Raw genomic sequence first — 19,415 nt, 5'->3', positions numbered from 1 at the left:
TAAAATAGTGTTCGTTTCTTTAGTATTGATAAAGTCTGTTTTCAAATAGTAACATCCACTTCGTATATAGATTTGTTCCTCTATTCTAGGAAATCTATGAATGTGTTATTTTTATCCTTCTGTTACCAGAGTTCGCCGACCAGCAAGAACTACCAGATTCCTTCCTCAGCTCCCAAAGTTCACAACCCTTAATAGTTGACACACTGTCAGAGCATCAAATTTATCAACTTTTTTTAGAACACTTTATTATAATACAAACATGTATGCATAGGATAGTTGACACAGCTGATGAATGCAATGACTCACATCAGATTGACAGTGGTAGATTATAAGTATCACAACTGTACTAAACATGTTCTTCTTGAGTTACATAATACTACATAATATACTACATGTACCAATATACAGCACTGCAGGGGAATATGATGAACAAGGCCTCCAGCTACTTGCCATGAAATTCACTGTGCATTTCAAAATCCCCCAGTCACATAAGGGACCAGTCAGTTTCTCAATCCGGGGGGGGGGGATTCAGTGGATTTTGCCATCGGGCCGACAAACAGGCACTGACCCCCCCCCCCATCTGTAAAACAGAAAACAGGCTGACCCCCATAACTTAATTCTATAACATGATGCCCCCATATCATATTAACATGACAGGTATTTTTTGATCGTGACTCAGTATGGACTGCTTGACTGTCTTGCAAATACTTCATAAGATCCCAGGATATCACTATCATATAATTATTGACTACACAAGGTAAATATATTCAAAAAGGAGTTTTATAACATCTTGACAGTGAGAGGTAGGGGAAAAGCACAGGGGGCAGCAAAAATGTAATTAATTAATTGATTGATCGATCGATTGATCAATCAATTGATTTATTTTATTTATTATTTGTTAGAATGATTGATCGATTGAATGATAAATTTTTTGCAATCAATATAACATTACTATTTCCAAGCTTCAAAAGGGGGGGGGGGTCAGCCTGTTTTCTGTTTTATAGATGTGGAGGGGAGGAAAGGGGGGGGGGGTCAATGACTTTTTGTCATGGCTAAATGCACCGACTCTCCCCCCCCCCGCCAGGGTGGAGAAACTGACTGGTACCTTATGTGACTAAGGAATTTTGAAATGCATAGTGAATTTCATGGCAACAGTAGCTGGACTCATTGTGTACCATATTTGTCAGTGGTGAAAATTTATGTAGGTATGGAGGGTTATGTAACTAAGTGATTTTTGTAAATTTGACAGACAATAGTAGCAGGAGTCCTTGGGTGTCATATTTCCGAGCAGTGCTGTATAGTGGTACATGTAGTATTATGTAGTATTATGTCACTGAAGGAGAACATGTTTAGTACAGATGTGATACTTATAATCTACCACTGTCAATCTGATATGAGTCATTGCATTCATCGATCAGCTGTGACAACTATCCTGTGCATACATGTTTGCATTATAATAGCATTATAATAAAGTGTTCTAAAAATGTTGATAAATTTGATGCACTGACAGTGTGTCAACTATTAAGGGTTGTGAACTTTGGGAGCTGAGGAAGGAATCTGGTAATTCTTGCTGGTGGGCGAACTCTGGTAACAGAAGGATAAATCTGGTATGGTAACACATTCATAGTTTTGTTTTCGAACACTATGTATGGCTTGCAAAGAGTACAAAGAGATGTTCTACGTCAATATTGTGATTAATTGAAACTGAAGATGAATTTGAACAAAACGAAAACAGTTGTTTTCAAAGCTGATGGCACTCTGGCAAAGAAGAAAAAGTGGTTTTATGAAGGACGAAAGTTAACATGCGTCAGCTTTTACAAAATATCTTTGAATGCTTTTCTCTTGTAAAGGTAGGTGGGTAAAGCAGTTCATACTCTTTCGCAACAAGCCAACAAAACATGATTATTTTGTGTAAATTCTGTTATAATTTTGAAAATCTACCTTTTATGTCTTTACTTCAAATTATTTGATTCCCTGGTCAACCTATTTTAACCTATGCAGCCGAAATATGGGAGTACTCATACTATATAAATACTGAAAGAGTTCAGTTAAAATTCTTTAGAAAACTTATTGGAGTTAGGACGGATACTTCAAGTTACGCTGTGCTTGGGGAATATGGTAGACTACCACTCCATGTACAATGTGTAAAACGTTCTGTCAAATATTGGCTAAAGCTTATCAATATGGACTGATCCAGGCTCCCTTATAGGATTTATAAAATTTTGTGTAAAATGGATAGTAATGGCAAAGAGACTTGGGCTTCACAAGTCCGTTTTTTTATTACAAACTTATGGATTTACTTATGTTTGGATGGCACAAGATGTTGAAAATCCTGAATTGTTCCTGTCGTTGTTTATTTATAGGGTAGTCGAAGTGTTATGTCAGCAAATTGTATATACAAGTCACGAAAGACAAAACTCTATACCACTATGCAAACTTTAAATCATTTTTACAAACAGAAATGTACATTAATGTATAGCCAGATATTATGTGAGTGCAAGTGTCTTGTACGTGTCTGTACAAACCATACTGTACAAGCACGCGATTTTGTATACAAGGAACACGTTCTCATTTGCATTTCATCTGCATATGATTTATGAGAATAAACAAATTAATTATTTAATTCTTAATTATTAGTACAGGTATGCAATAATGTTTTTGGTATTGCACTGCAGTGTAAATACCACTATGGGTGCTCACCAGTGTGAGTAATCAGTGGTACATATATGTATGTGTAATAATATCTGGTACATATGTAATAATAAAAAACAAATAATGAAAACAATTAATAGTAATCGTCATCTATAATGACACATTTTTCATATCGTCATTTCTTAATCTGTTAGAAGCGGTTAGAAACAACCTTATCTGGAAGTTTGATACCATCCCTCTGGTTAAATAAATGTTCCGTATTTGCTTCGTGTGCGTGCATACGTACCGTGAGATTCATAACTGGTGTACATGAAGCTGAATAGCCTGGAGTATCAAGGTCTATGTAATTTACTCTACTGAGTCTACCTCATAGAGATTTCTCACAAGTACAACAACATTTTATATCAAAAATATTGGTGTATGACGTCAAATATTTTATGATTCAATGAATAGTCTCATATACATGTAGTTATAATACACAGCACAATATTGCTAAATTGAATTGATGAGTCATACATCGTGCAGCTTTATGAATTATGCCGCATTTATCAACATTTCCTACATAACCTACAGAGTTATTGAAAATATTCCTAATTATCAAATAGTATTTGCTGTAAGTGTTAAAACACACCAGAATTAAACTGAATGCCTCCCGTAAGGGAATCACTAATTATGCAAATTAAACTAAAAAAACCTATGATAACAGGCTTTTTTGGACAAGCGTGCTTTCTTACATGTAGGTGTATGTATGTGACAAATTATACGGAATTTTAAGAGTGCATGATACTGCTTAATTACTGAGTATCGTTCATTACCTAAAATCAATAATTATGCAAATTTTTCATTAAAACTGTAAGCTATATCAACAAATGTTATAGGACATATCCGCTTTAATTTGTTATAGTTTAATAATGCATTCCTGCCAAAATTAGCGTCTAAATCTTTTCCAAATTTGCATGCACTCTACATGTAAATACGTTATATTTAAATACATGTACATGAACACATCAGTGTTATTCTCCCGCACACCGTATACAAGTACATAGTTTGCACTGCCAAAAAGAAAACTCATATGATTTTATTATTATTTCTACCACTACACTTTGAAGGGACCTGCTCGTTAAGAACGGTGCCGTAAAACGGTCTTGGTTTGCGACGATGACTCGGACCGTACAGAGTCCATAAAACTACATTATGATACTAGTACAATACCGCAATCCACAAACTATTAGTTCTACCATAGACCCTCCACCAGTGGAGGGTCTATGGTTCCACGACATGAAGTATGAACAACAGCGTGAACTTTCAATTTGACAGAGACACAGTTGTAAAAGTTTGATACAAATTTTGTGTCACTAAGGAGAACTATTAATTCGGTATACACCAAGATAATCGTTCATTCGCGAACGATGCCTTACGTGTGGACCATGTTCACCCTAGTCCTGCTTGCATACGGAGTAATCCGGGACTCGATTCCGACAATTGTCCCTCCATTCTGCAAAGAGCCAGCCAACAAACACGGGCTTACCAAAAATACCGGTAACTAAGGAATAAAATCGTCCAGTGGTCAAATATCAGCCATGAATCTATTATTTAGTCGGTTTAATTCGTCTGACTGAAAAAGTCCCATTGCGGGTTACCAAAACACTCGAAATCGGAACTTTTCAAGTTGTACCGTAAATTTAATCACAGCTCCTTACGTACGTCGGCGCAAGTGTCTCTGGGTAATTATTCATCTCACTCGCCATATGGCGGTGTTAGGGAGCCTTCACTATTTACAAGGGGGAGGGCTGGAGGAAATCACAAATGGTCTGTTAAATAAACCATCATATTTTAACAACATTCACGGACAGTGTGAGTGATAAGGTGAGATGGTACACTCAACAAAATGCATCATTTTATAAAACAATTTTCTTACAATATATGTATTTTTACCTTCCGTAAGGAAGGTTATATATTAGAGATGAAGTCTGTGTGTCTGTACGTGTCTCTATCACCATTTTCTAAAACGACTGGCTCAATTCAAGCGAAATTTTGTAGACGTGTTCCATAGGTAATGGCAAGAACTGATTAGGTTTTGGTAAATATATCATGAATATTAATGAGCAATTTACGTAATTAATGGTTTTCGGTAATTAGGCTATATCTCAGAGTGCACACTGCAAATTCATTATAACTTGGTGCATACATTTGCAATACCAAAGTGTAACTGTCCTGAAAATATTATCGATTTAGCTTTTAGTTTTGATAATTTATTGGCATATGTCTGTAATTAGACGCAGTGGCCACACAAGCGAAAGTTGATGTTTCTGGTCAGGACACTTTAATACCTAAAGTGGTGTGATGACGCAAATGTTTTTGTTAATTGTTCATGATTAGTTCTGCAGTTGTCTTCCCTGAAGTAGCAATTGATGTAGGGAGAGTTATTTTGTGTTTCCCTTGGATCTGCACTCTGCATTGGATGGACAAACACGAGCAAAAAAAAGATTGAGGTGGGGTATAAGTGATGCAAACTCACCAGAAAACAATTTCTTTTCTTGGCCTAGGCCTTAAAATAGGTTTACAATGGACGCAGAGTTCACAAACAGGTGAAATATTTATTGTTGTTTCAATTTCATCAAATATGGACATATCATTTTCAAATTTCACACACTATACTAATGCGCAGATGAATAAAGAGAAATCGTATCTTTTTAGATTTTCAATTAGAAGTTTAGGAAGTATAATATTGCCCTCGAACCATCTCCTTTTTCCGTTCTTTTCTGATTTCTCCTGATAACAAACTACTGCTGTTTGTTGCAAGGCTTGTACATAATCATTTATATAGCTCTGTATCTCAGGATATAAATACACTCTCACATATTTATCAAGTGTAATAATCTATAATTTATACCCAAATGTGTGTGGTCAAAATATGGAAAATAGACCAAGCCTTACCTAGCCTATGAAGAAAATTTTGTGACAATGTATCAATAATGGTGACCTATACATTGACCTCTATATAATTAGTGTACAGTGAGGGCGCGCCACTCAACAAAATCTTGACAATTTTCCTGTAGTGATTAAGGGAGTGTGAAATACTCTACATGCAACGAGTAGACAGACTGACTTGTAAACTCGTGTTGGGACAGAAGGAAGTTCAACACACACATGCTGATGGTTGTGTACGTTAGTGCAGCAGAAAATCATAGGATCCGTCGGAATAGGAATAGGAATGTATACACTTTACCCAGTGATGAAGTAGGGCAATTATACCATATCACTTCACTGTATAAACTTTCAGATGCATAATTATAGCAATGTTATGTGGGTATGAATTTCGTTTATTATTTGCCGTGGAAACAGGTGTGCATATCCCAGGTATGTAAGGGATCACGAAAGCCGAGTGAAGTCGAGGATGGCAAGCTTTCCTGAGCTGAGAATAGGAGGCGGGCATTTGAACAACATTTTTGACAACTAACTTTCATTGAGACTTGAAAAATCACAGATGCAGAGCTAAATTTCTTGCATAAATCATGAAGTTGCAATACTATACCCTTACGGAAGGCATTCACTGCATTCAGTTTAAATCTGGTTATTTTTGCATGTAAAGTACTCATAAAAATAAATGTTGAGTGCTCATCTCAATTTTACATCTCAAAACACACAAAACAAATTGACAATAATTGAATCTTCAATTTGGTCACAAAACTACGGATTGTAAAATGTGACCCTCCCCCAAACATTGTAATTCAAAATATGACCCTCCCCTAAGAATAGGTTTGTAAAATGTGACCTACCCTCCGATTCCTCCGCCCCCCCTGTAAATACTGAAGGCTCCCTAAACGAGGGTTATTTAAATGTTGCAGTTCGAACTTGAAAAGGTCCGATTCGCTGTTTGTGATCTGAGCAGGGAATACTACGGTCAGAGGAACGGAAAAGGTGTAGATTTTCGATCGATTGCTAATATTTGATCATTGGGTAGGTAATTCTTTTGCAATTTGTGCACATACATTTACATTTTGCTTGTGGTCTCGTAATTAGGCCTTTTACGTTGCAGCTGGGACGGTGTTTAGGGTGTGTCACTATTAATAGACCCGTGCACCGTCTGCAAGCAGAACTAGGGTTTGTGTCAATAATAGACCCGTGCACCGTCTGCAAGCAGAACTAGGGTTTGTGTCAATAATAAACCCGTGCACCATCTGCAAGCAGGACTATGTTCACCCCAGACGAAGCTTCGAAGAGCATGTGGTGAACTGTAAATTCAATTCGCGTATTGCGTTCGATCCCGTAACGTAGCTCAAAAAAGTTTCAGGTTTAGTGAGAATGAAATGGTGTCATGAAGTGGCAGTATGAATTTATCTACGTGAAGTTTTCAGCATAGACTACTCTCCACCGGTGTGGTCTATTTAATCATTTAATTGCCGTGCTGTCGATGGAAACACTTTCTAACCACGTCTGTTAATAAGTAACCATTTCGTCAGACCGGCTCTCCACGGCGTCAGGAAATGGTCATGGGGCACATGAAACTGTTGAAACGTTTTGCATACGATGGGTCATATTCAAATTTCACAGGTCACACTACACATAGAGATTTAGAACTTGAAGGTAGTTACAATCAGAACTGACTAAATCCATGATGCCTTGACCTTGTTCTACAATTTCGAAGCAAAGATTACAACCATACGTTTGCCAAATGTAAGCCCCATTTGTCCCCTGTTTATGACGCATCCCCACTGGTATGTACTGAATTATATTGAAATTGAAGTATGTATGGCCTAATTACCAAAAATCATTAATTGTGCAAATTATTCATTAACACTGTAAGGTACATCAACAAACTTTATAGGACATATACGCTGTACTAAATTATGTTGAAATTGAAGTATGCTTTCATAGCCTAATTACCAAAAATAAATGATTATGCAAATTATTCATTAACGCTGTAAGGTACATCAATGAATTTTATAGAACAAATGTATGTTGAGATGTCCCCTATATAAAGGGGATTATGGGTAATGTATGCATATGCGGGAAATTCAAACTGCTATAAGGCTCAGCACTGACTTTGCCCTCATATCTTCATCCCATTTTGCACTGAAAAAGTTTCACATGGCTCTCATATTTCATATATACTGTTTGTAAATATATGGTTATGCAACATGAGTAGAAATAACTGACGTTACCTAAGTTTGGTAGTCAATATAGCAGGTTTACCATCAAACCAATGCAAAATTTGTTTCAAATTTGTCTAGTAAAAACCGTTGGCCCAGTTGTCAATTAGGCTTACAAGTTACACAAAGCATGATAAGACACTGTGAATGGTGCAAATAAACAACGTGCAAAATGCCAAATGCAAACAATACAAGCTAACAAAGGGCTATATTAGCCCGATATTTTGCCTAAAATCAAGCTCATATGTGGGAACGGTATGTGAAAATGATACATTGTTACTGAAATAGAATGATATTACAATGAAACCAAAATGTTTCTCTGTTCCTCAGTTTGATCGATATACGTTCTGGGCCACTACTCCTTAGTAAATTCACAATTTCTTGTCTGCGCGCTAAGTGTTTTCTGTCAAGTAGTTGTGTCTTTGACATACCTAGTAGGCAGTGATGTAGATAATTGCCGGTTACCGGTCACAACGCCCAGCTATAACTTACATAAGTATGTGGGACCGGCTTAGGAAAGTACTCAAATCTGAAGATCATTGAAAAAAATTCTAAGGTTGGAAAATTAAATATGAGTTGCCCAGAAGTTCTAATAGCAACTAAAATACCCAAAGTGTAAAAAAAAAGAAATTAATTCATAATTATTTGTAAAACATTTGACGATTATGCGGTAAAACAAGACTGGACACGCTATCGCTATCGAAAGCCTTCAATGAGTGTGTACCTTACAATTATTAAAATTAGGCGATATCATTTATTTTTGATTACAACATCAAGGAATATTCTAGTGAAACAGAAATTGATTGAATATTCTTTGACTAATTAATTTCATTCATATAATTTTTTTTTGTTAATTTATTTGTTATGTATTTCAACAGACTAATGAGTCTATATTGTTGTTTAGGTTGTGCCATGTATATTTACGTCCCTATTTGCATATGAATTAACGAGGGGACCGTTTTTACCATCGGCGTAAGTGCTTAGGTGTAAACCTACTAATAAGCCGTAACTCACAGTTTCAGGGTTTTGCTATTTCCAGGCACCTAAATCAGTTTGTCAAGTTTTTATTTAGCATAAGTTGTTGATTAAAAATTCATTGCATACAAAATAAAACTAACAGAAAGGGTTACATGTTCTTGCGCTTACAAATGTGGATAGGAGATCAAAATAATATATTACCAAATTTCATGAACAGGCTGGAAAGCAAAAGGGCTGCATAGCCCCTTTTTCTGACAAATGTGGTTACCGTATAACACTGAAATTTCCTTTTAACAAAATTAAAGGAACATTCTGGTAAACATTTAAGGCTGTATTTGTTACGTAGGTCCCTGTCACTTACACTGTAGTTTTGGGACAATACTGAAATTGGAGTTTCACAAATAAGGAGAAAGACATCATGTCCTGTTACCACGTCACAAGATATCACTGGCTCTTTAATGTACCTGCATCTAGACTAAATCATCTTGTTTCTCCATTTATTTCTTACCAGTTCTGGGAAGTTGTTAACTACATGTAAACTCCTGATATAAGTTGAGATCAAGAGAGTTCAGATTACAATGCCTCTGTTTGACAGTGCACAGAAGAGTCCTGCAGAGTTGGTGAATATCCTGACGGATGCTTTGGCCGTCTTAGAGGAGGAAAATGTCACAGACAAAGACGTTGAAAAGGTGAGGACTATGACAGAACCCCATGATGCATATGCATGATGAGTGCAATTGTGGCGGGGTATTTGGATGAGTTCGTATGCTGTTCTCAGCAGAAAACACTACACACATGAGTGCAAATACCCTAGAGTATCACCAAGACTAGAACTCACACAGCATGGGATTTTGTTATTATTAGAACATAGTTTATATTTATCTGAAATAGCAGATTTCCATTTAATTTCAAAATCGTAACACATGGCCTGTCTGCAAGAAATGACCATATACTTATTTGCATATCATTTGCATACAATATGCAATACCATTTCTAGTATCCATACGCACTGCAGGTACATGTAATCACTGGAACACATGTGATAATGTATATGATCTCATAACTTGACTATGCAGAGATAAAGTTCTCATACAATGTCCAAAACATCTTTAAGATATGTGTGGTATTGTTCAGTAGACTGTAAGATACAAATATACATTGTATTGGTAAGCCCTATCAGGCCTAATAGCCGTGACTGCTGGCTGATAACGTGGCAAGAAAGTCTTTATCTTATAGAATAATATATCTTAGAAAACAATAAATCTTCTTAGTATTGAATTCATTGAACTCACAGAGCAAGGTTACATGTACTACATTGTAATGTAGTGGGAACTTGAGCTCCATTCTAATGTCTTTTGATTGAAAATACAACTAACATTTTACTTCTTAGCTCACTCTGTAACTTTCGAAATAGTACCAAAGCAATTGCTACCCTCAGTTATTAATTTGATGATTAAGTTTAATGTCAAAACTGTACTTCAAGATAGGAAACACATCCTTCCTAGTCTCAGCAACCAAGGAGGTGGTTGGTAGTTATTCCATCCTGTGAAAAAGTCTCAAGAAAAATATTACAGAGAGTAAGTTTTTATTAGTTTAATACTAGAAGCTGTTTTCTCTTAGTCTGAGTAATACTTGTAGTAATATAAATACACTGTAACATTGACAATTGCAGGCTTCAGATGACGTGTCCAAGACGTTGATATTAATGAAGAATGTCCTATATGGTACAGGAGATCAAGAACCACAAGCTGAACTAGTAGCACAACTTGCACAGGAATGCTACAATACAGATGTACTACTCTTCCTTATAGAGAACCTACAGAAAATCGATTTTGAGGTTGGTCATTTCAAAGTGTGTTTATTTCATGCTATCTGTACTGGATTGTCAGGATATGACTCAGATTGTATATAATGTATCTATATCAATAATGTACAAGTTGAGTCAAAATATTTGAATGTTCTGAATTTCATAGAAATATGTTAAATTAATTCCTTTTCTGGGTCATTAGCTGTATATGTATATATATATATACAGCTAATGACCCAGAAATGGAATTAATTTAACATATATCTATGAAATTCAGAACATGCGCAGTTACTCTAGGTTTGTCATGTAGTTATAAAAACAGCTGAGCCTGAAGAAGGTGTGCAAGTCACATTGAAACGTTGCTCATCGCTTCACAGCTTGGGATTGGGAGTAAGGCCGACGTTTGAACTGTTTCATCTCTTCTAGTCACTATTTTGGTATATATATATATATATATATATATATATATATATATATATATATATATATATATATATATATATATATATATATATATATATATATATATACATGTATCTATAAAAACCCCTAAAATCAATGTTAGTTTTATGTCATAATGCTCCGAGTATGAATCCGTGGACTAAGGGGTGGACAATTTGTATATATTTCAATTCAATTTACCGGTATAATGATAATTCAGATGACTTTGCTGAGATCTGTTATGGTTGATATGCAGATAGATTGGTCAGATTGTTTTTTTCCTTGCCTAGATCTTGCCATTGTTGGTCCAGATGTATTTCCATTTCTTCGAATTTCGTTGTTGGTTTGCCTTAAAGAATAGTTGTCTATTTGCCGAGGTTAAATTTTCATTTATATATATGAGGTTGTTGTTGGCATATCCGAGGTTGTGGGCTGTTTTACCTTTCATGTGTTTCTGTGATGAGTACAGTTTGTTCCGGATAGAGCATCTGACAAACTTCACGATAATGGGTGCTGGTTGGTGTCTCATGGACGTTGCGGTCTGTGTGGTAATCTGTGCGATATATGTCAAGATTATCGATGGAAATGTTGACACCTGCTGCAGCAGTAACTTTTTTCACAACTTTGTCAGTATTTTCGTTTTCTTCTTTCAGTATCCCAGATATTTTGATGTTATTTCGACGTCTATACTGCTGTAGTTCATTCAGTTCGTTTGTAGTTTTGGTCAGCTGCTCTTTCAGATCTTTGTTGTCACTTTTGAGGTTCTGCAGTTGTTCTCGAAGTTCGTCGAAGCTGTTACAGACGTATGGCACAGATTTCTGTAGATCCAGTAGTTTACCTTCCATGTCAACAAGTCTGTCCACCTTAGAAGTGAGTAGAAGAAGAGTTGCTTAGATGTCTTCAAGCTTGAGATTTGTCGAAGTCTGACTCACTTCTGGTTCATCATTGTGGAAGTCTACTTCGACCATCTTCGGACGACTTGGTGGAAATCTGATATCATTACACCTTTTGCAGAGGTGGGGATCACCTTGACATAATTTGGCTCTTGATTGTCCATAATCTTGGCACTTCATACGTGGTTCAAGCGATAATAGTTCAATAGTTGTATAGCATGCAAAACGAGAGTGAATATGAGAATTTTTGTGGAGCGGTGCACATGCATGTCTTTACACAGTTATGTCATTACTAATCTATGGTTTGTCTGAGTACCATAGTACATGTTCAAATAGGTTCAGGCATGTTTGAATACATATGAGCTGTCAGGTGACAGTGCACATGTCTGGCAGGAATCTATGTACATATGAACTGTCAGGTGACAGGAGTTTGTGCACATGTCTGGTGGCAGGAATCTGTGTATGTATGAGCTGTCAGATGACAGGAGTTTATATGCACATATGAACTATAAGGTGACAGGAGTTTATGCATGTCTGATGGCAGGAATCTATGTACCTATGAACTGTCAGGTAACAGGAATTTGTGCACATGTCTGGTGACAAGAATCTGTGTATGTATGAGCTGTCAGGTGACAGGAGTTTATATGCACATATGAACTGTCAGGTGACAGGAGTTTATGCACACATGAACTGTCAGGTGACAGGAGTTTATTCACACATGAACTGTCAGGTGACAGGAGTTTATGCACACATGAACTGTCAGGTGACAGGAGTTCAGTTTATGCACATGAACTGTCGGGTGACAGGAGTTTATGCTCATATGAACTGTCAGGTGACAGGAGTTTATGCACACTTGAACTGTCAGGTGACAGGAGTTTATGCACACTTGAACTGTCAGCTGACAGGAGTTTATTCACATATGAACTGTCAGGTGACAGGAGTTCAGTTTATGCACATATGAACTGTCAGGTGACAGAAGTTTGTTTGTGTATATGAATTGTCTAGACTAATATAGAAGTTCTGTCTTTGTTTCTCCTTATGTAACCACAAGCTCCAACCACGATTCGATAAACTCTGTCACCCATTCCATTCTGATTCACTCAATTTAAAGATATCCTTATCTCATTTTCTGTATTGTTGAATATATCTTTAAATACAGAAAAACAGATGGAATATCTACTAACCATATGTAAATGTACTATTATTTGTTTATTTTCATAGGCAAAGAAACATGTAGAACAAATTTTCAACCCTATTTTGAGAAGACAGATTGATACCCGATCTCCAACTGTTGAATATATTTGTACAAAATCAGAAATCCTATTTACTCTTATAAAAGGGTAAGTAATGTGAACACGAGTGTCAAGTAGAAGTTATTTATTTTATAGATAGCTGATTGTAAGCATGATAAGGATGAATCTATACACAATGTAATTCTATGGGGTTTTTTTGTGATTCAACCAACCTAATATTTCTTCATTTGAGCAAAATAATACAAAAAGATGCCCTCTAGGACAGGATAAGAAAAAATTGCAACGCCAGTTATGGTAAGATCGTGACCCCACACACATAGTTTATGCAAAAATTATCATTTATTGCTGAAATTTAATATTAAAACCGATGGTTCAGTATTTTCATGCAGACTATTAAAGTATGAGGAAATGAAAATATCACTATTATGTACACATACACTTATTTTGTTAACACTGTTATTTAACCAACCAACTAACCCCTTCCTTTCTAAGGTGTTATTAACCAACCGACCAACCACTTTCTAAGGTGTTATTAACCAACCGACCAATCCCTTCCTTTCTAAGGGGTTATTAACCAACCGACCAACCCCTTCCTTTCTAAGGGGTTATTAACCAACTGACCAACCCCTTCCTTTCTAAGGTGTTATTAACCAACCGACCAACAACTTCCTTTCTAAGGTATTATTAACCAACCGACCAACCCCTTCCTTTCTAAGGTGTTATTAACCAACCAACCAACCCCTTCCTTTCTAAGGGGTTATTAACCATCAGACCAACCCCTTCCTTTCTAAGGTGTTATTAACCAACCGACCAACAACTTCCTTTCTAAGGTATTATTAACCAACCGACCAACCCCTTCCTTTCTAAGGTGTTATTAACCAACCGACCAACAACTTCCTTTCTAAGGTATTATTAACCAACCGACCAACCCCTTCCTTTCTAAGGTATTATTAACCAACCGACCAACAACTTCCTTTCTAAGGTTATTAACCAACCGACCAAGCCCTTCCTTTCTAAGGTGTTATTAACCAACTGACCAACCCCTTCCTTTCTAAGGTGTTATTAACCAACCGACCAACCCCTTCCTTTCTAAGGTATTATTAACCAACCGACCAAGCCCTTCCTTTCTAAGGTGTTATTAACCAACCAACCAACCAACCCCTTCCTTTCTAAGGTGTTATTAACCAACAGACCAACCCCTTCCTTTCTTAGGGGTTATTAACCAACCGACCAACAACTTCCTTTCTAAGGTTATTAACCAACCGACCAACCCCTTCCTTTCTAAGGTGTTATTAACCAACCGACCAACAACTTCCTTTCTAAGGTTATTAACCAACCGACCAACCCCTTCCTTTCTAAGGTGTTATTAACCAACCGACCAACAACTTCCTTTCTAAGGTTATTAACCAACCGACCAACCCCTTCCTTTCTAAGATGTTATTATGAGAAACAGAGAACTAATTAGGGTCAATCTAATCAAAAACATATACTCCAATATTTCTATTATTTACTTGATTGTTTGACTTTGGTAGAAAGAAATCATTGATGTAATTATATATAAACAGCTAGAGGCAGGATTCTCAGTTTTCAAACATGTACTATTTGACTGTGAGGGGCACAAGTAATAAATCAGTGCAGATAATCAAAAAGTTCAGATAATAAAAAAATGCAGGTTAACAAATAGTTTGGATGAGAACAGTTCAGATAATTTAAGAGTTCATGAAATCAAAAAGTTTAGATAATGACAGAGTTCACGGACACTGTGACACATTATCTAGTGTTGATAATTGCCATGTTGTGTTGTTTTATGTATAACAGGTATGAAAACCAAGAGATTGCCCTCAACTGTGGTGTTATGTTAAGAGACTGTGTTCGACACGAGCCTCTAGCAAAGATTATCCTCGACTCTGAACAGTTCTACTCTTTCTTCCGCTTTGTTGAGATGTCGACCTTTGACCTTGCTTCAGATGCGTTTGCCACCTTTAAGGTATATTACTTTCAAGTGTCTATATTTGAATCTACTGCACAGGTAGACACCATGATTTTTTTCAAACAAAGGAAACTGTTACCAGTATTATACTTCAACCACATAAACCTACACATTAGTTATTGATAGCATAGCTAACTTTGTGCACGTTTTTCCTCTATATGAATTAATGATTCAATCAATTTATAAAGTGTCAGTTTCCAGTACAATGTAGATTATAACATATTTAACATTAAGTATATATTCATCAAATGAGGTGATACATTCATGTATTGATACATGTGCGTATACATGCATGTCAGCTGGCATATTATGAGTGCATACATGTGAATAAATACTTATATGTAGATGTTTGTGTGTACATGTATGTTGTATACACTTACATATTGTCCTTTATAGCTATGGCATCATGATTGTTGAATGATTAGAATGGTCGGCTTGGAATCTGCAGGTTGCAGGTTTGAGTCCTTTCATGCCATTTGTTTCTGAATGGCTAAAGTCCTTGGGCAAGATTTGAACCATATGATTGTGCCTGTCAACCCAGTCGTAAAATTGGGGACCTGATAGGATAGAGGTTGCAATGTGAATACTTAATCCTATACACTTATAAATGCTCCCAGGGAGTTAACGTTGAGGAAATATAAAGTTCCATTGTGCTGCTATACATCCGTGCCAGTAGTAATATTTGTAAAAGTGCCTTGAGTACAGAGGTGGAAATAGTGCTGTATAAAAACTGACGTTATTCTTATTTATACAATGTTGCTAGGTCTTACTAATAGAGTTGATATATGTGAAAAATGTGTACAGTCAGAAAATCATATAGAGACATATCCTGTATCCTATATTCAACTTCTTTTTTGTATACACAGGATCTACTGACCAGGCATAAGATTTTAAGTGCTGAGTTGCTGGAAAAACGCTATGACAAAATATTTGCACTCTACAAAGATCTACTGACTTCTGACAATGATGTGACTAGAAGACAGTCATTGAAGGTTAGCATATCGATCACTTAGTACTTCCTATTTACTGTTAGAGGGTTAGATTACAAAGCACCAGAACTCCTCAGTTGTCCTTCTACATAACTTTTATATACTCCTTATAATCGGCTCAATACACTACATGCAACTTCAATACTTTGTGGCATATATAACATGCACTACTCAAAGACACATTCCATTTTTGTGAGACCAGTGCTGCTGAACCCGTTGTGATGTTCAATCCTGTTTGTCAGACCCATTTATATCCTTATATGAGTGTATCACTTTGTATAATCTGTGTTTCTCATTCTCCGTCACATCTGCTTGATTTGCTAGTGTAAGAGATATCTCATATTCTCCATTGCTTTTTTGTGTGCATTGTTTGGGTGATTACTACATCCTTGCTGTATTTTTGTCATTGTTCCAATTGTCAATATTTCTGTGGTGTTCATTGCTGTTGAGAAGTTGCCTCACAGATCCTGCTGTAATCTTACAAGCAGTATTTGATGGATTAGACATGTGCACTAATACTTTTTGGTCATCTTGAACCATGTCTATATGTGTCCGCAGCCAACTCCCATGTGCTCAGAACCTTCTGATCCAGCTGACTCACCAATTCCTTGTGTTCCATTTTCCAAACTGTCATCTGATAGTCTCCCTTCAACAACTCACATACTGCAAGGCAATAGAGTCACAGGTGCTGCTGCAAGGATGTGGCAGATAATTGGCCTGGCACTTGGACATTGTGTTGTATTGACGGATTCAGTGTCCCTTCCTTTCCCATTTATTGATGTTGAATCATAATGAACCTCATATTTCCAATTGACAGATGTATTGGCAATTAAGGAAAAAGGTTCATTCCAATAATAGCTGGATAAGTTGAGTGTTTGACTTCTGTGAATCTATACTGATCTATGAGACTATTCTGTGTTTACCAATTGAACAGTCTGTTATCAGATCACATACAGCTCCCAAATCAGAGCCATCAGCACCCTGTGGCATGTAGATTTGTGCTGCTCTCATCCCCTAAGCCCCTTCAACCAATGAATCAAGAACTACACTTATTTTGGCTCCTGTGTCTAACAACCATTTGCATTTTTCTTACCACCAATGTGTCCCTCAATTTCAATCCCATTTGGTAGTGGTTGTGGCAGTCCAGCAACTGATACAATTGGTCTGGTCAGTATATCACTTGCTGGAGAAGACTGACAAACTCCTCCAGTCATAGACAGTATCCCTGGGGTGCACGAATCGGGCTTGGTGCTGTGCAGTCTACTGCCCTGTGAACAATTTGTCGACAAGCCGTCAAGAGTAGTGCTCTCAAAACAAGTGCCCTTTAAGATTAGTGCAACCGTAGAAATTCCTATTTGTTCATGGCCTGTGAGTGCTGTCATCTTTGCCACTCCAAAGTTGTTGGAAAGCCATTTTCCAAAACACACCACAATGAACAAACCTGAGATTTACAAATGTAGATAAACTTACAAAATGATGTCAGTAACGATTAACAGTTGTTTTTGAAATCTGGCAGAAAAATTATTTATCATGTAGATGTAGATCATGTCATATAGATAATATACATTATATAATTGATTGCCCAGATGGGAAGGTTTTTTTTGTGCTGAACGTGTATTCCTGATTGAAAGAGATTAACCTGAAGGTATCTAAAGTGAATTTTGAAGACATATGTTACTTGTCACTATATACATGTGTATTTTTCATTGATATGGATTGAAGAAGGTGCCGAACTTGTCAGACAACAACACAAAGCTATCATACTTGTAATCTAATTTTACAGATGTTATATACATTTGATCACATTTCCTCATCTATTTCAGCTTCTAGGAGAAATACTTATAGACAGACATAACTTCATTGCGATGACAAAATATATTGCTAACCCAGACAACCTGAAATTCATGATGAATCTGCTACATGACAAAAGCAGAGATATACAGTTTGAAGCCTTCCATGTGTTCAAGGTAGGTCATTTGGAAAGGATTAAAGGAGAGTGTGTACTATAAATGAAAGGAGTGTATGTACTATAAAAGGTGTATCTCTATTGTTACGGTATAGGTCCTGGGTAAGGAATAACACACCCGGAGTGTGACTTGGTTATTGATAGTTCATACATAGAACTTCAAGTCAGCATACACTGTGCCATCAATGCTTAATATACAGATGGTTTATGATAACTAATTTAAGGATTTACTATCTCAAGTGACACTTTTGTGTATTTCTCACGTCATATTTAACTCTCCAGAATTAAAATTGAAAATGAACAAATCCACCAAAACAATAACAATAACATTGTTGTCTGTGCTTTGTGCTCTAGCTCTGTTTGAACTGAGTGTTCTGAGGTACTGTACTTGTAAGTTTTCCACGTAAGAGGCAGTTTGAATGTTAACTCCTGTGGTATTGTGTCAGATGTAGGAAGGTGGTTTCAATCATGAAACAAAAAACAACAAAAATAAATGACAATAAATGTAAGAAACAGACTCTGGGGTAAATAAAGAAATTGTGCCATTTTCACTACATTAGATTTGAATCAGATTGCAGTATTAAATCATATACCTCACTGTTCTGAGGTGGTTATAAGGGTGCAGCAAGATAATATGCCTTACTGTTCTGAGGTGGTTATAAGGGTGCAGCAAGATAATATACCTCACTGTATTGAGGTGGTTATCAGGTTGCAGCAAGATAATATACCTCACTGTTCTGAGGTGGTTATAAGGGTGCAGTAAGATCATATACCTCACTGTTCTGAAGTGGTTATCAATACATGCTGTAACACGATTCATTGCTATAGTCACAAGAACCCTTTCTGATCAACTTTTCCAAATGTCTACAACATGTTGACTGAAATTTGTGAAAAAAGTATTTGTGTATATCAAATGTAGTAATAAACATTTCCACACTGTCTTCTGTTTTTTTTTGGGGAAGAGGATACTGATATTTTGCAAAAAACACAGTTGGATAAGTAGCGTAAAGAGTAAAGTTTTAATATTCATATGATGTGTATTTGTGTCCTGTTTTCAGGTGTTTGTAGCCAACCCAAACAAGAGTGAGCCAATCTTAGACGTCCTGTTGAAGAACAAAGAGAAACTGGTAGAATTCCTTACTTCGTTCCACACAGACAGGACAGAAGATCAACAATTTAACGATGAAAAAGCTTATTTAATTAAACAGTTACGTGAACTCAAACCAGCCGCATAGTCTTGTCACAATTACCACCAAACTCTGTATATTTCACTCAAGTTTTGTAAAAATAGAT

The 19,415-nt window shown here is 36.4% G+C and overlaps 1 protein-coding gene across 1 annotated transcript; it reads left to right on the top strand.

Moving 5' to 3' along the window:
• The first annotated feature begins 6,499 nt into the window (after positions 1–6,499).
• Positions 6,500–19,391, top strand: LOC144442862 (calcium-binding protein 39-like). The gene is made up of 8 exons (XM_078132258.1): positions 6,500–6,612; positions 9,295–9,472; positions 10,456–10,620; positions 13,146–13,264; positions 14,996–15,164; positions 16,034–16,159; positions 17,980–18,123; positions 19,181–19,391. Exons 2-8 carry the CDS (start codon positions 9,362–9,364, stop codon positions 19,355–19,357), a joined length of 1,011 nt encoding a protein of 336 aa, XP_077988384.1. The 5' UTR covers positions 6,500–6,612; positions 9,295–9,361; the 3' UTR covers positions 19,358–19,391.
• The last annotated feature ends 24 nt before the right edge of the window (positions 19,392–19,415 follow it).

The sequence above is a fragment of the Glandiceps talaboti genome, chromosome 11, assembly GCF_964340395.1.
Source record: "Glandiceps talaboti chromosome 11, keGlaTala1.1, whole genome shotgun sequence".
Lineage (NCBI taxonomy): Eukaryota > Metazoa > Hemichordata > Enteropneusta > Spengelidae > Glandiceps > Glandiceps talaboti.
The sequence above is the reverse complement of the archived record's forward strand: the minus strand, read 5'-3'. Positions and strand labels throughout refer to the sequence as shown.

Excerpts from the sequence above, each read along its gene's own strand:
- LOC144442862 (XM_078132258.1), top strand. The coding sequence starts at position 9,362 with ATGCCTCTGTTTGACAGTGCACAGAAGAGTCCTGCAGAGTTGGTGAAT. Across the intron at positions 10,621-13,145 it reads TACAGAAAATCGATTTTGAG|GCAAAGAAACATGTAGAACA; the intron begins GTTGGTCATTTC and ends TTATTTTCATAG. Across the intron at positions 16,160-17,979 it reads CTAGAAGACAGTCATTGAAG|CTTCTAGGAGAAATACTTAT; the intron begins GTTAGCATATCG and ends CATCTATTTCAG.